Source organism: Chamaea fasciata, unplaced genomic scaffold (assembly GCF_029207755.1).
Source record: "Chamaea fasciata isolate MVZ Bird 193981 ecotype frontalis unplaced genomic scaffold, bChaFas1.0.hap1 SCAF_25, whole genome shotgun sequence".
NCBI classification, from domain to species: domain Eukaryota; kingdom Metazoa; phylum Chordata; class Aves; order Passeriformes; family Sylviidae; genus Chamaea; species Chamaea fasciata.
The window spans coordinates 5,773,592-5,790,245 of NW_027094110.1; the positions used below are offsets into that span (position 1 = coordinate 5,773,592).

General features: G+C 46.7%; 1 protein-coding gene across 1 annotated transcript in view; it reads left to right on the forward strand.

Annotated features, from left to right (window-relative positions):
- The window catches only part of IPO9 (importin 9), a 39,636-nt gene extending 25,451 nt beyond the window's left edge, over window positions 1-14,185 (forward strand). Inside the window, exons 14-24 of the mRNA XM_066203874.1 lie at window positions 970-1,129; window positions 2,101-2,327; window positions 2,520-2,668; window positions 3,522-3,650; window positions 4,903-5,178; window positions 6,798-6,964; window positions 8,927-9,060; window positions 10,558-10,677; window positions 11,548-11,649; window positions 12,424-12,500; window positions 13,115-14,185. Coding sequence (XP_066059971.1) covers window positions 970-1,129; window positions 2,101-2,327; window positions 2,520-2,668; window positions 3,522-3,650; window positions 4,903-5,178; window positions 6,798-6,964; window positions 8,927-9,060; window positions 10,558-10,677; window positions 11,548-11,649; window positions 12,424-12,500; window positions 13,115-13,225 — 1,652 coding nt within the window. The 3' untranslated portion in view covers window positions 13,226-14,185. The remainder of the gene's footprint in view (window positions 1-969; window positions 1,130-2,100; window positions 2,328-2,519; window positions 2,669-3,521; window positions 3,651-4,902; window positions 5,179-6,797; window positions 6,965-8,926; window positions 9,061-10,557; window positions 10,678-11,547; window positions 11,650-12,423; window positions 12,501-13,114) is intronic.
- The last annotated feature ends 2,469 nt before the right edge of the window (window positions 14,186-16,654 follow it).

Here is a 16,654-nt window from a genome sequence, read left to right on the forward strand (position 1 = left end):
TAATATTGGGTGAAGAACTAGTGTGCAAAGTGCATGGTGTGCAGTGCATGTAAGAAACCAACCTCAGCAATTTACATATATTTACATTCATTTACATGAGTGGCATTGGGTTGTAAATGAGCTGCTGTGCTCGAGAAGGGCTCCCAGAGTCAGCGGGTTGATGGCTCTCCAAGGATAGCCAGTTAGTGGTCAGTAATGGTACAGACAAAAAAAATGTTTTATGATAACTGACTTAAAAAAACAAAGCTCTTCTCTTGCTGTACGTCTTGCACAGAGTGTTTTATGTCCTCATCTTAAAGTTAGTACTTGCAGGAACATAAATAATGGCAGTAAAAATGCTGAGGAACAGAGAGCATCATCACCTTGAGGCCAGCCTAGGTAGGTAAGGAGATTCATAGTCTGAAAAGGCAGCAGGATTAAGTGTGGTAAAGATATATCATACCTTGATGAGTGCAAGCAGGTGAGTGGATAACGAATGTCCACTGTTTCGGTGGTGCTGGTGAACCACAGAATTCTGTTCTGTAACTGCAGGGTGATGGCTGCAAATTAGTAATGTGATCTGTGAAAGGTCCCTGGGTATGAGCTCTGTTATTCTGATTCTCCTCCCTAAGGTGTTGCTGTTTTCTTCAGCTGGGGACAGAATATTGAGCTGGATAAATGGGAATTACTGGAAAAGCCTCTGTTCTCTTCCTTTGCTTTTGTTCAGTGATGAACAAATTCAAGGGTAAATAGTTGAAGGGAAGAGGTTTTTTAGTACATGAGAAATTACTCTTTGAAATAACTAAGAAAATAAACTGGATTCTGCCCATGAACAAAAATTCTTTGTATGTCGGCACACTTGTCTTGTGTGTCACGTTTCAGTGTTTTCCTGTTGGGATAACAAGATTTTAAATAATGGATGGAAGCAGCTGTGATTTTAAACTCATAGAGCTTATTGTGAAACCACTGAGGTGTTTTGCTTTGCTGCAGTATCCCCTTTCCTCCTGGGCCGGGCCCTGTGGGCCGCCAGCCGTTTCACTGTGGCCATGTCTCCGGAGCTCATCCAGCAGTTCCTGCAAGCCACAGTCAGTGGATTGCACGAAACCCAGCCCCCCTCTGTCCGGATTTCTGCAGTCAGAGCCATCTGGGGGTAAGCAAACCCTGGGCTATTCCACAGCCCCAGGACAGGGGCATAAATCACACTGATAAACTGGTCTGTTAAAATAGCGTTTCCGTTTGGGCTGTGGGAGGTTGTACTTTGAACGAAATAGACATCAGCTTAAAAAGTGTTAGCAAACAGGTTCAAAATAGAGTAACTATAATGAGAAATAGGGAATTGAGAGTCAAGGTTGGCTACAGTAAAGTGTTGTGATGGATATGGTCACAGGGAGGAGCAGCACTAAATAGTGTTGGAAGGCACAGGGATGGAACCCAGATTGTTCCTGTTTCATCATAAAGGTGATGATTGGCATCATACAGGCCTATGGAGCCAATCGCAGCAAAAAGGAGTGTTTGGGGCCTGATTTTCTTAGCCCATTTTTGTCAGAAAGAAGCTCTGCTGTACTCATTCTGAAGTAAAAAATGAACATTAGCATAAAATCAAAAAAACATGCTAAAACCTAACTGTTCACCACTTCCAAACAACACTTTGTCTCTTATTTGCACTGAAATGTTAACGAATAAATAAAGTTAGATTTAGGACCTAGTTATTCCTGAAATTGCTTTATCATCCCCCAGCTCGCTTGTAGAACATGGTAACAAAACACTTAGTAAGCAGTGTCTGTCCTAGACTTTTTTCTTTTTCTCCATCATCAATGGGCAGTTCTTAGGAAGGGTCTGTCACTGAGGGGCAGTAGAACCTTCCAACATCACTTGGCTCAACTCTGCTTTGTGTGGAATGTGGAGGGAAGATTTCTGGCGAGTGCTTTCCTCCTCCTTCCTGCTGACCTGCTGGGAGGTCAAGCAGTAGTGGACTGAAGGAGAGAAGTCCTAGAGGAGTGAACTTATGGAGTAAGAATGGACAGGATAGAACAACTCCTTACGTATTATCTAGAATGCAATATATTTAAGTTGCTTCAATATATTAGGAATGTATTTTTGTATCATAAATTTCTCATCTAGCTACTGTGACCAGCTGAAGATCTCCGAGAGCACCCACGTGTTGCAGCCTTTCCTTCCCAGCATTCTGGATGGCCTGATCCACTTGGCAACTCAGTTCAGCTCTGAGGTGCTGAACCTGGTGATGGAGACACTGTGCATTGTGTGCACGGTGGACCCGGCGTTTACAGCCAGCATGGAGAACAAGATCTGCCCCTTCACCATTGCAATATTCCTCAAGTACAGTAACGGTATGCATTCCACTTACATTCCCAAAGCACAGTTGGTTTTGCTGTTGAAAACTTAATCAATGGTCATTGAATGAACATTGATTCCCTTGGTAAAGGCAGAGGGGTCACTGGCTGCTTTGCCCAGCCAGAATAGTGGTGGCAAAGATTAAGGGGTGTGTGTGTGTTTTAGTAAATGGTGCTTTCTCTCTCCAGATCCTGTTGTTGCTTCTCTTGCCCAGGATATTTTTAAGGAGCTAGCTCAAATAGAAACCTGCCAGGGTCCAATGCAGATGAGGCTGATCCCAACCCTTGTCAGCATCATGCAGGCCCCAGCTGACAAGATCCCAGCGGGGCTGTGTGCAGTAAGTGCTTCAGCGGGGCATGGGCTGGGCTGGAGATGTTCCTGTTCTGTAACTCCCGGCGGGCTGCTCTGCAAAGGGCAGAAAGGCTGCTCTGGACATGCTTTGGAGCAATGGCTTCAGTCACTGGGGGAGGTTTCTCTGTTAAGAAGAGACAAACTGCAGGTGCAGGAAGATGCTTCCAAAAGTTTGCTTTAAACTGCTTCTCTGGCTTTCTTCCAGTCTCCACAATATCAGTCATCTCCAGTCATTTTGCCATGACATTGCCATCTTTCAGCAGGAACAGTCTCTTCTCCCAGTAAACTACACAACTTTTCCCTGCCCTTCTTACTAAGGGTTTTTCTGATTTATGCATCACGTTTGTATGAATTGGAGATAAATGATACAGGTGCCCTAATAAAAGGTGAAGCACTGACTGTGCAGAATGATTATATGGAATTAAATCCATAAACATCTGTATCAATATGCATATAATCTGTTAATTGGTATGACTGTAACAATTGCTTATGGGTAATTAAAATAAATTAAAGTCAATATGACCAAAATGGAACAAGTCAGCTAGAACAGTTCTCTGGCTGTTCCGATTAGCTTGCATCTGTCTGCCATGTTTGAGTGGTGACACTGCTCTTAATGTGGGAACTGTCTTGGGAACTTCTACAGCTCACACCAGTGATGCTTGGGTGTATGACTCCAGGGTCCTTGCATTTAAAAATTATTCTAGACTGTGAGTTCAGGGTGGGGTTGCAGCAGTGGCCACATCCCTGCAGGTCTCACCTTTGATGTTTGCAGCAGGGGTGGGTTGTGCTGACTTCAAGTTCTGTGGTTGCTGCTGTGACAGTTTGTGCTTTCCTTTCAGACTTCTATTGATATACTGACCACAGTTGTGAGGAATACAAAACCCCCTCTGTCCCAGCTCCTCATCTGCCAGGCATTCCCTGCAGTGGCACAGTGCAGCCTGAACACAGATGACAATGCTACTATGCAGGTACCCCTGTGGGGAGGGGGAGGCAGGCGGCACTGTGGGGAGGGGGAGGATTGCAGGGCTCTACCAGTCCAAGAGAGGTGACACAGCCTTTGAGGAAGCCCAAACTGTGCTTGCCAGTTGCTGTATCAGCAGCCTCCCAGAGCCACTGCCACCTCCAGTTTATACCATGAAAGTACTGTTGTTCAGGACCTGCAGTGGCTTTTCCTAATCATTCATGAATGTGAAGAACTACAGGGAGAAAGGCAGCAGCCTGGATGTTTCTTCTATTTTAGTGCACTGGAGCATGTTAAAAAACCAACCAACCAAAGCCCAAAAACGCAAAAAAAAAACCCTCAAAAAAACCAAAACCCCAAACAACCAAGCAAACCTGTAATGCTTTTCTGTCCCCATAACATTTATCACACCTGGTAGTGGCAGGGGCTATCTTCAGGAACATTCACAGACACAGGACAGCAAAAGCTCTCCTAGCCCTCCTCCTCTAGCAGCTTTCTGCTGTACTCATTTATGCGGGAAGGGGAAGGCAAACTTCCTTTTGATTGAGCCAGGTGTGGGATAAGGGTAAGCAGGGAATCACCAGCATCAGTACTGCCTGAGCTGTGTTTGCTGGCAGGCTTGGCTGTGGCCTGATGTCTTTGGAGTATCTAGCAAGGAGGAAAAAGCATCAGAGGCTAGAAGTGCAGGGAGCCTTTTCATTCCAGCTCCTAGGTGGTATATGAATAACAAGGGTGGTTTCATTCTTGATGTAAGGAGTTCCTTAGTGGCAGCTACTCTTTGCCATGTGAATACAGACCATGGGAATATGGTCTTTGCCTAAACAACAGACCAGTAAGAATAGGCTGGAGATGGACCAGCCGACAGAGATTGTAGATCTGCATATTGGTTGCTTTGCTGGATCTCTGTGCTAAGAATTGAAAAGGACTGCAGCCTAGCTGCTGAGTTCATGTCACACTTCTGTCTTCATCTCTCACTTGTTGAAAACCCTTTGAATTTCTTTAGGTACCAAGATTGGCACAAAACTGCAGCTACTTGAGGTGGTTGGCGTATTTATTAGTTATCTTGATTGCTGCTGATTGGGCAGTGAGGAGTAGTGTATCTGATAATGAGCTGGGGTCTGTATAACTTAACTTGTAAATCTTTTACAGGTGCCACTGGTTTTCCCCTTGCTTTCATCTTGGTTGAGGGTGGTTTTGGGATGGTGAAGGGGATGTCTGCCCGTGCCTGCCTGTTCCTTACCCACTGCTTGTCTCTGTAGAACGGCGGCGAGTGCCTGCGCGCGTACGTGTCGGTGGCGCTGGAGCAGATCGCGCAGTGGCACGATGACCAGGGCCACAACGGGCTCTGGTACGTGATGCAAGTGGTGAGCCAGCTCCTGGACCCACGGACCTCGGAGTTCACCGCTGCCTTTGTGGGCAGGCTGGTCTCCACTTTAATTTCAAAAGCCGGGAGTGAGCTGGGAGAGAATCTGGACCAGATCCTGAGAGCCATCCTGAGTAAAATGCAGCAAGCAGAGACGCTCAGTGTGATGCAGGTGAGCAGGCTTGGCACCCAGGAAACTGAGGAGAAGCACCAGGAGAAAAAACTGTCATCGTTTTCTTTCATTTCGTGCCCGTTTATTTATGGCTCATGCAATAGGAGGGTCTGTGTATCCTCTTGAAGTATTCCAGAAAATGCCTACTCTGATCAGAGAATCATGGAATCTTCTGAGTTAGAAGGGACCCAAAAGAATCACTGAGTCCCACTCCTAGCCCTGCACAGGACACCCCAACAGTCCCACTCTGTCCTAACACTCCTTGAGCTCTGGTAGCCTGGGGCGTGCCCATTCTCTGGGGAGCCTGTTCAGTGCACCAGCGCCCTATGGGAGAAGAACCTTTTCCTGATACCCAACTTAACCTTCCAGTGACACAGCTCCATTCTGTTCCTCAGGTCTGAATTTTTTTGTCAGGTTACTGGGTAAGCAAGATTCTCCTGGATAAGCTGTAATTCACCTTCAGCAGTCCCTCATGCCCTTGTACTTGCAAGCCTTCTTTGGAACGATAGGCATTGCCTCAGTAGGAATGTTATGGCAAAGGCAGCATGTCTTTTTGAGTGGATTTGTTCTGTATTCCAAGGATAAATGCCTGGGACTTGAGACAAGATGAGCTTTTGGTGGCTGGGAGGTGTAGTTGCCCTGAGTGAGGTGAGAGACCAGATGAAAAGCATCACCATCTCTTCTAGCCTTGACCTACTTGTAGTGACACAGTTTTCTGGAGTGATCTTTTCCCAGTGGTCTTCATTCTCTCTCCCGTCTTTTTTGCCCATGCCCTCAATCTGAAACAGCTCGTGCTGACTGCCCTGGTTCCTCGGTAGCAGCTGGGGGAAGACATTTTGCTGGCACTGCTGAGCAAGATCCCATCTCTGCCCCCTGTGCAGCACTTAGCTGAGCTTCACTCTTCTCTAACCATTTTATCTTATTTCTCTGATTTTTGAATGTGCATTTTTCAAGGCAGCATATGGTGCCACAATGGCCATTTCAATGTCAGCAGATCTCACCTGCTTTAGGATTTTTTACCCCTGGACATACTGATGATTGTTAACTGTTTGGAATGGCTCTCACTTTGCTCGGTTTTGGATTTAAAAGATACAGAAGTTTAGATCTGAAGCAGTCCCATGCAGCCCTTGTAGCCAAGCATTTCACAGTGCTGGATCCCTGTGTTAGCCTTTAAGATGGGCCTCTGGAGATGGGCAGCTTTTCCCTGAGGAAGGCTACAGAGATGCCCTCAGACTGAGAGACTGACATTTAAACATACACAGCAAATCAGTTCTGCCCCTGGTCTTTGGGAGTCAGACTGTAAAACTGCATGTTGTAACGAAACCTTTTCACAAGTTATAGTTATTTCCCTAAAATCATGTTCGAAATGCATTCAGAATTGGGAAGGTGCTGCTGAGTGATGATGTGATGGTGTTTTATTGCCTGCATTTGTAGCACAGTGTTTTGCAGCTAGTTGTACTTTCCCTTCCTCCCGGGGTTGGTAAGCACAGCCTTCACTTCTGCAGGGAGCTTCAGCTTCCTTCAGTAAGCACAGCTTCACTCCAGCTGCTTAAATATTTGATAAAACATTTCCAGCTGTTAAATTATGTACAGCCAACATTGCCTTTCTCCTCCTGCAGTCCCTGATCATGGTGTTTGCTCACTTGGTTCACTCACAACTGGAACCACTCCTGGAATTCCTGTGTAGCCTGCCTGGCCCCACTGGCAAGCCCGCCTTGGAGTTTGTGATGGCCGAGTGGATGAGCCGGCAGCACCTCTTCTATGGGCAGTATGAAGGCAAAGTCAGGTGGGACCCACAGATACTCCTGTGTTAGCTGCCCTTATCCCATTGTTTTGAGTGCTGGGCGCAGGGAAAGGGAGCTGGCTCAGATGGGAGCAGTGTGTGGGCAGAATTGCTGCTCCCTGTGCTGTCAGTTCTGCTCAGGAGAGCTGTGGTAACTGGAGCAAGCTCTGATCTTCCTCATCAGTGCTCCTGCTGCCTTGTGCTCCTGTGCTGGAACAGAGACATGAGGGGGAAGGGGGTGTCCTGCAAATACAGGGCTGCTTTTGGGACTGAACATCTGTGAATGGGATGAGAAGAGCTTCCACACATGAAATTGCGTTCCTAGATGATTGTAGAGTTCTGGGGTGTTGTACAGGGTTTCCTAAGAGAATCTGGTGATTTCTTGATCTATTAAAAGTCGATCAAGAAATCGATTGCACCAGTGTTCTCTCCCTTTTGCTGTAGGAGCATGTTTGTGTTCTGGTGGAGGCTGAGTGCTGTATTCCAAAGCATGGGACAACATTTAAATGTTGTCACAGCTGCTGTATTAGATTTTTCTGGAATCGTGAAGCCTCACAGACTACTCTTAGGGGTCTCACCAGCTGTTAACTCACTTAGTGTGTGTTGTTATGTCATTGCTATGGGCAGTCAAATAGCCTGTGAAATGAATAATGAGGAAAAGCAGGTTCAAAATGGAAGTTAGTGAATGATCTTGAAGCACAAGCAGCAGATTTGGGGATCCAGTGCTCTTTTTCATCACACTTTGTTGGTTTCATCCCTAAGCCTGCTGCTTTATCCCCATTTTGACAGTGCAGGCCTGTCTGCAGGATCTCTTGAGGCTTATGGCACAGGGAAAAGCTAAGGCTGACCAGGAGAACAAGATTAAAGGTGATTGTTGAGAGCTGTGTTGTCCAAGATGAGAACTGTTTGCGTACAGGTGATGTAGCAGGGCTCCACGCTGTATTAAATGCTTGGATTTGGTTGGTTGTGGTGACATTTACCATGCATTAGTAAATGCTTGGTGTTCCTGTGTCCTGAGGAAAAGCAGGGCCTGCTCTGAGGAGCCTCTTGTTCAGGGTTAGTAGAAGGACCCTGAAGGCAGCTGACACCTCCTGTGTCTACAGCCCCCATCCACTGGGGGGAAGATGAAGAAGTGGCTGTTGGGTCTTGATGAAATGATGGGAAAACTTCGGGCAGCTTGGGGTGGCAGGTGAGACCTGGGCCCAAACCAGAAGTCAGAGCCACAGTGTGGGAGAGAGAGAGGGTGAGAAATGAAAGCACAAAAAGAGTTCAGTTCCACAGAACTCCAAAGCTTCAGTCTGAGATTTGTGGAGTCAGGAGAAGAGAGGGGTTTAGAGGTGCCAAGCACAGATTGTCAGCCTTGACCTGTGGTCAGCATAATCCTCAATATGCTTGAAAACAGCATGAAACTGGAGAAGGTTTGAAGTGTGGAGTAGAAAGGTGAGCATCAGAAATGGAAAGAGCATGTAAAGGAGAGGAGCAAGCTGGAAGATCTGAGTGTCGCAGAGCCACGAAGGACCAGAAGTGAAAATGAGCATTGAGACTGGAGAAAGGGGGCAGATCATCTCTGCAGATCAGCCAAATTACTGCTTTCTTGCCACTGCTTTCCTCTTAATTCCATCTTCGTGTGCATGTGGCACTGCAGGGGCATGTTTAACCTGGTGGCCCTTCTGACCTGGAGAAACTAATGGATGTATGGGTGATGTCTGTGCTGTTGGTGGTGCTAAATCCAAAGCTTGACCAGTTCCCAGCTTGCTGTGCAGGTCAGGAGCTGAGTCCAGTTTCGGATGCTGACATAAAGCAGGAGACATGGGAAAATTCTGTCATGCTTGTTCTTGGCAAAGATGTAGAAGAAAGGGCATCTGGGTATCTGCTATGGGCTGTGTTCCCTGTTAGAAAGGGGCTATGAAAGCCAGACAGTTCGGGGAAATTCCAGTCTCTAATTTTCCTATTCTCTGCTCCCAGCTCTGTAGCACTGTGCAAACTCCTGCAGTATGGCATCAACACAGATGACAAGAGACTTCAGGACATTAGGGTGAAGGGAGAAGAAATATTTAATATGGATGAGGGAATTCGGACACGATCCAAGTCGGCCAAAAGTAAGTAATTATTTTGCTGGGTTTAACAGTTTTTTTTTTTTCCTGTAAGTAGGTGCTATGAAAGGCCTCAGACAGGTCTGGCAGATCACACAGAGCTGTGGGAGAAAGTTCCTGCAGAAGGCGCGTGTTGGTTTTTAGAGCTAATTCAAACATTGTGGACTTAATATATCTGTTTACCTGTATCTATTTACCTAAATTCTGCCAAAGACTGGTTTGGAGGACTCCTCATGTCTGATTTAATATAACTGGATGAGGTGATTATGGGATGGAGAGTTCTTCACTGCTGTTTTGCATCATGAGAGAGAATTGATAGTTCTGAATGCCTGGTAGCTTCTCTGAGAGGAAAGTGTCTTTAGTGCATACAGACATTTAAAACAAAGAGGGGTCTTTTTCAATGAGACACTTTCACAAAAAGCAATGATTCAACAAGTTAGAGATTTAAGGAAAGCTTGACCAATCTCCTGCATAAGACTTGTCTTATTTTTAATAGGTTGGACACGAAGTCTTTGACTGGAGGTTGCTGTTGAGATTAATATTTTAAATCAGAGAGAGCAGAGCCCTGGGCAGTTTTTCCTGAGGTCTGAGCTCCAGGGGGAGGGCACCTGGGGGCTGCTGTCCTGGGCCATCAGTCAGACCTTGTTTGTGCCACCCGCTGTGCCAGAGCTGGTGTGTGACTGGTGGTGGGGTGGGATGTGGAGGCTGGACAGATCCAAACTTGGGAGCCTGTCCAGACAGTCGGTGCTCCTTGAGCCTTCAGCTGCCATGGGCTTGGGATCTGCCGTGATGCAGTGAAGGACTAAGGTGACAGCTAAGGAGATGAATAGGGGCAAGCACTAGGGATTTTAAGAGGTGAGTGGTGGTCACAAAGTACTTGCTACCTGATTATTTTTGGCTTAAAAAACCCAAACCAATGAAGGTCAGACAGAAAAATGGCAATTGCCAGCATTTGAGTTAAACAAAGATTAATACTAGCATCGGGAGGAGCTAAAACTAATGCTTCCAGATTCTTTATTTGACACTTAGCTTTAGTAATTAAGGGCAAATATACTGTCTAGCTGTCCCTGTGGAATTAAGCCCTGCAGGAACACTAGTAAGGAGAAGTTGGAGCTTACAGTGCCTCAGGAGGGGCAGAGCCATGCCTGCACTGCTCATTTACATGAAAGCATTTGTGGATGTGCAAATGGACTTCAGGAAAGAAAGGTTGACTCCGGATGACTCCATTAAGCAGCCTGCAGGAGTAGAGTCACACATTGATTAAACTGTGAAGATTTTCCCCCTACCTCCTCTTCACTCGGAATATGCAAGCTTGAAATTGCATTGAGATCTTTGGGAATGTAGCTCTGAGGGTATATGCAAAGAATCTTTGGGGGATTTATGTCAGTTGTTTTTCTCTCCCAATCTCCCTAACAAAAAACCCCCACCTCAAAAAAAAAAAAGGGTCTATTTTATAACTTTTAATTAAAAGCAACATGAATACATGTATTTCTTCTCTTACAGATCCTGAGCGCTGGACAAACATTCCTTTGTTAGTAAAAATCTTAAAATTAATAATAAATGAACTCTCTAATGCCATGGAAGCAAATGCATCTAGACAGACGACTGCAGATTGGAGCCAAGGTAAAATACTGGGTTTGCTTTTTCTCTTTGCATGGCTTAAATCTACTTAATCTTCTCTTGAAAAGTATGATAAAGGAACTTTGTGACAGTAAGTCATGTACCTGTAACTACAAAGGCTTGAATAGTGTTCCAGAGGACAAGCTCGTAGAATCACAGAATCCCAGGCTAGTTTGGGTTGGAAAGGACTTTAAAGCTTATCCTGTTCCACCCCCTGCCATGGCAGGGACACCTTCCACTAGCCCACATTGCTCGAAGCCCCGTCCAACCTGGCCTTGGACACTTCCAGGGATCCAGGAGCAGCCACAGCTTCTCTGGGCAGCCTGTCCCAGGGCCTCACCACCCTTGCAGGGTACAATCTCTTCCCAGTACCCCATCTAACCCTGCCCTCTGGCACTGGGAAGCCGTTCCTCTTTGTCAAAGTCCCTCTCCAGATCTCTTGTTTTGTACAGTTCATCATGAGCACAACGTCTCTTAGTTCCCTGTGCTGTATTTAAGTGCTACCAATCTCTTCTAGGTAAAAATAAATAAAATGGGAGAATAAGATCAGTCAGTGTTGTGTATCCTTAGACCTGAAAATTCTTTTGGGCTAGTTTGGAAGATGGGATCTGTTAATGTACGAATAAAATTACCATTTCACGGTGTACCTCCTTTGCCTTTCTTCCTAGTTCAAGTATCCATTCCTGTTGTTGCCTTTTGCTTGGCTCCAGTTCTGGAATCATTCTAAAAGGATAAGGAGGATTGTAGGTCTTTATCTTCATCCACCCACACATGCCAGGGATGTGTTTGCCTACAAACTCCAGTCCCGTATAGAGTGATCACAGAGTGGACCTCTTGGATTCGGATCATTTCTAGAATTTTTTTTCTAAACAGATGATTCAAATGATATGTGGGAGGATCAGGAAGAAGATGAGGATGAAGATGAAGGTTTAGCAGGACAGTTCTTATCAGATATTCTTTCCACAAACAAGTATGGTGAGTAGCAGCTTGAAAGTCCTCCTTCAATGCAACAATCAAGTAGGTGACATCCTAGTCAAAGTTTTCTTCCGTTGCCAGCAGCAAACAAAGGCTGCAGGCACTGGGAAGGAATTCGGCTCTGGAATTGTGAGTAAGGACCATCTGGAGAAGACATGGCTTTGAGCAACATGGTGATTAAATTGTTGCATTATAAATAACATCACCTGGGAGTTCACATGCTGCACAGGCTTCACACCTGGCAGGCTCCTGCAGGTATTTCTTCTAAAGAGGAAATTGCTGCTCAAAGCTGTAGTTGTAACCTCAGCGTGGTGGTGTCTATGGGATGGATGAGCTTGTTTGTGGAGAGACCTTGAGGAGCAAGTGCTGCATAAAGAGATGAGAGAGTGCATCGTCTCTCATGTAGCCTCAGAAGGGAGAACTTTACAGGGAAACAGCAAGGGACACCGCTCACATTAGCTCAGAACTGGCAAAGTGTCACCCTCACATGGGATTAAGATCCTGGTTCATGGAATTCCCAAACGTGCCTGTGAGTGTCCCATGTGCGCTTGGCTCACCTGTGTGTTCCTCGAGCCTCCACTGGCCCTGGATCTGGGCCTCAGTGGTTTCTATCACATGACCTAAAGGAGCAAATATTCTGGATACAATTTTCATTTTCCCAGCAGTGCTGAAACTATTTACTTTTGGATCCTTGGGTTTCAGTAGCTTAATAGAAAACTTCCTGAGATAGTCTACTCTTTTTGATGTTAAAACCTACTGATTTGCCTCTGACAGATGAAGATTACTATGAAGATGATGAAGAGGATGATCCAGATGCATTAAAGGACCCTCTTTACCAAATAGATCTCCAGGTGATGCTCTAGAATGAGGGGTTTTATCAGATTCCAATCATTCCCTATTAGCTTTAATTTTTTAAATGTTGTACTTTAACAAATACGTAAGCACTGGAAACATCAGTTATTGATTGTCATCCAGAAAGCACCCTGTTAGTTGAAATTACTTTGGAAAAAGCCGAGTGTCCCAAGCATTTCTGCAGCTATTTTTCCTTATCATTAATATCTATAACGTGGAAATGTGAATTAACAAAAGTCTTTGAATAGAGGGAGATGAAACTTTTCTACCCATGAGCTTCACAGCTACTGGCAGAAGTCAGGAGTAGGTTGTAGTGAACATGACAGAATTGCATACTCCACTTGGAGATGCTCCCACCCAGTCAGCCCCTGTGTTACCTTTTGCTCCTGCTTTTCCCACCGCCTGCAGCTGCTGATGGGCCCTTCCCTCTCCTCCCGCCCTTTTTCCTCTGCTCCAACCCTTCCCTCTGATTCCACTCCTCCTCATGCACCACTCCCTTCTGTTCCCTTCAGTCCTGGGGTCTTACTTGGTGTTGGGATATGTCTCCTGACACGTGGAAGCAGCAGGATTTCCCAGGAGGGCGGTGCTGACAGGGTGTTTCTGTCCCTCCCAGGCCTATCTCACCGATTTCCTGTGCCAGTTTGCACAGCAGCCCTGCTATGCCATGTTCTCTGACCACCTCAACGACAACGAGAAGCGAGTGCTGCAGGCCATCGGGATATAGACCCACTCCAGAGACCACACCTCCCACATCTGAACAAAAGGTTATTTTTGGCTAATTCCACGTTTTATGATTGGACATAAAACATTTTCCAGTGTCTGCCTGCCTTGTTCCAGGTCGACGATGGCCTCGTTGTTTTGAGCCTCATCTTAACACGCATCTGCTAAGGGAAGGAATTGTGAGAAAGCAGCAAGGACATTGCACATTGGTCTCACCACAGGAGCACTTTCATTTTCCACAGTAACTTTCCAGGAAGTTCTTAAAGATAAAAAATAATGTGTCCTTACTATTTTTGAAAGGAAACTGTCTCTACCTGTGAAGAGGCGCTTTTAGTTTCCCACAGCACAGTCAGACAGAAAAAGGAACCGGGTCACTTATGGATTGCTTGAGAAGTGGGAAGGTTGTTCCTCTTGGCTGTTGTTCCTCCTCACGTAACACGGGGTAAATATCTTGATCCTACAACGTGACTTCTTTTGTAGAACCACAGACTCTTTTCAGAGCTGCCTGGATGGGATGGAGCTAGCTCACAGGAGTTTGGACGGGAAGCTGAGACAATGAACCTGAGTGCATATCTTCTTTCCTGGTGTGGACGGGGCTCTGTCGCTCACATCTCCCATGGGAGCAGTTCTTCACTAACACTTGTGTGTGCACATGCTCAGAGGAAGCCACCACTTAAATTTCTGTTCCTGTGGCATGTGACTATGAAAGACTGGTTTTCTGGAACACAAGAAGCCACAGTTTTTAGGGGAAAAAAAAACCAACCTGATTGTATTTAACATATTTGCTCCATGACAGCCACTCTGAGCTCCTTTGCTTTTTTCACACTCCTGTGTGTATTTTTATAGAGTGGTAAAATAACATTTGCAAATTGATTTCCCCATGAGAACAGTGTGATGTATCTCACAACACCTCTCTGCCTTTGGTTCCCTTTTGGGGAAAATTAAATAAAACTATTAAAATGTACATTGGTATCCTTCTTATAAAACAGATTTAAAAGGAACTTACGCTTGTTTCCTGAAGTCACTTTTTAAAGACTTATTTCTCCTTAGGACACGTTCTGTATGTGCTGCCAGAGGATGTTTGGGTGTTCCACAGGAGTCACCTGGACAGAAAGGGAGTCCTGTGCTGTATCTGCTGCTTAAAACAACAGGCTGAGCCATTACCGTTTCCTTTTAAGAAAGGCACTTACTGTTCCTTTGTGGAATCATTTACTTTGACATTTTATCAAAACCTCCATAACCTGGAGCCCTTCTGTATCTCACTGGTCTCATGTTGTGCCCAAGAATGGGCAGAGCCAGGGAGGAACCCCCCATCCCCTGCAGACTCCTCTGAGCCGTTCTCAATTTTTTGTGTACCTAACTAACTCTGTGAGAAGCAAAGTTTGAAGCCTGTTTTCTATGTGTCTAACAAGGTACAAGCTCTTCCCATGCCATTGACTCTCAGTGTCTTTATTCCTTGGGGATTCTCTGGTCTATAAGAATATCTAATAAACAGGGCACTCTGACTCTCCTGTCATACAGTCCAGTAGGAGTTTTGTTCTGAGGCCTTTGCCTCTCAGCTTTCACTGAAAGGGCCAACAAGTTAAACTGGACAGTGCAATTTTGAAAACCCACCAAGAACCTGATGACTGCAGTGGTGTGTCCACATGGCTGTTCCAGAAAGGTCAGGAGTGTCCTCAGAGGAATTGGTCCCAGCTCTGGGAAGAGGCAGGACCGGCTTTTTTTGCCATGTGTGTCAGCAGCAAAGGCTCAAACCCGGCCATCCAGACTTGGAGAGAAGTTGATGCCAAACATCTGGAAGCATCGAGGTGTGGTCAGGGTCTCAGAGTAAACAGCACATTGAAGGCTGGTTAGCCTGGGCTCACAGAGGCGCTGGAGGGATTTGTGTGCACTCCAGTGGGAGCTGGAGCTGGCATCCTGTGCCTCAGGGTGGGATTTAGCCAGGTTGGAGGATGGATTTAAACAAGACTATGAAAAATGAGGCTGACATTAGTACAGACACTGAACATCTAAGGGTGTCTGTGTCATTTTAAGTTCCAAAAGATGGATGGGTCAGTGCCATGTTCCTGCTGGAGTTCATCTGTGTTGGGTAAAAACGGTTTTGATTTGCAATTATCAATGTTTTTTCAAGGAGTGTGAGAAGGAAAGGATGGGGGGATAAAGTGGCACTGTCTCTACATGTAAAGATTCACTTACCTGAGTTTCCCCCAGTACAGATGGACAGAAAAAAACCACTGTGTCCCTTACGGATTGCTTGAGTAGTGGGAGGGTTGTTCCTCTTGGCTGAACTGGTGCTCTGCGCTCTCCCTCCTTCCTCCTCAGCTCGGATGCAGCCTGAGCTGGCCGGGCACGGTGCTGCTGCATGGCAGCTGAAGCCTGGGACCAGCCTGAGGGGCAGGACTGGCACAGGGATGGTGTGGTTGTACAGCGACTATTGCCAGCACCCTCGCCGCGTGCAGGGTGGTCTTGGCAAGAAATACTCCGACTCAAGCAATCCCTAAGAAGTGGCTGGATAGGATCTGAGAGAGTGCATGAGGGAGATGGTGTGAGGGACCTCAGCAAAGTCCTGCTCGTGCTCAAGACTTCGTTGCTTTTCTGCTTAACCACCGTCCTCTTTCCTAATAAAATTCTGAAGGCTCCGTGATGTGTCTTTATACAAAGATTGTTTGCTGCAGGTATTGTGCCAAAAAACCCCTGACCCATAACACAGCAATTGCTCCGGATGGAAACTTGCTGGACTCTGTGAAGCAGTGTCTGAGGTCTGGTTTTGAGGTGCAGCACCACTTGTGTTGTCTGCTGTTGCGAATAAATGAAACTAACAGTCCTAGAGGTGACTGACACCATGGTAGGAAACACAAACTAAGGTAAAGCAGAGGGTAGGCTCTGGGCGACTGCACAGCTGGGGGCCCGTGCGTTGGTGCCTGGCACACATCTCCCACTCGGGACTCGTCTGTGGGGATGAACTGGCCGTGTTTGCCCACTGGCCCTTCTCCGGGGAGCAGCACAAAGCTCCGACCCCACGGGCCGTGTTGAACCAGCGAACCGCCCAGCTCGGACCCTGGAATGAGACTTTATGCATATTCATCAGTATTTTTCTTTTTTGGGAGTGGGGTTTTTTACGGAACAAATAAACTCTGGTAATGTAGGACCCCGCCTGGCTTTCCCGTCTTTACCCGGGCACTGTCGGTACCGGCTGGGCGCGGCGGGCTCGGCCCCCGCCCCGGCCTCGAACGCGGCACCGGGAGCTCCGCAGCGGCGTTCGGCCCCGCCTCCCCTCTAGCGGTGCATGCTGGGGGCTGTAGTCCGAGGTCGGCAGCTGCCCTGTCGGCGCCCCGGGCGCGGTGCACGCCGGGAGTTGTGGTCTGACGGCGGGGGCGCAGGCGCGCCGGAAGGCGGGCGCGCGGGGCACGCCGGGAACTGTAGTCCAGGGGAG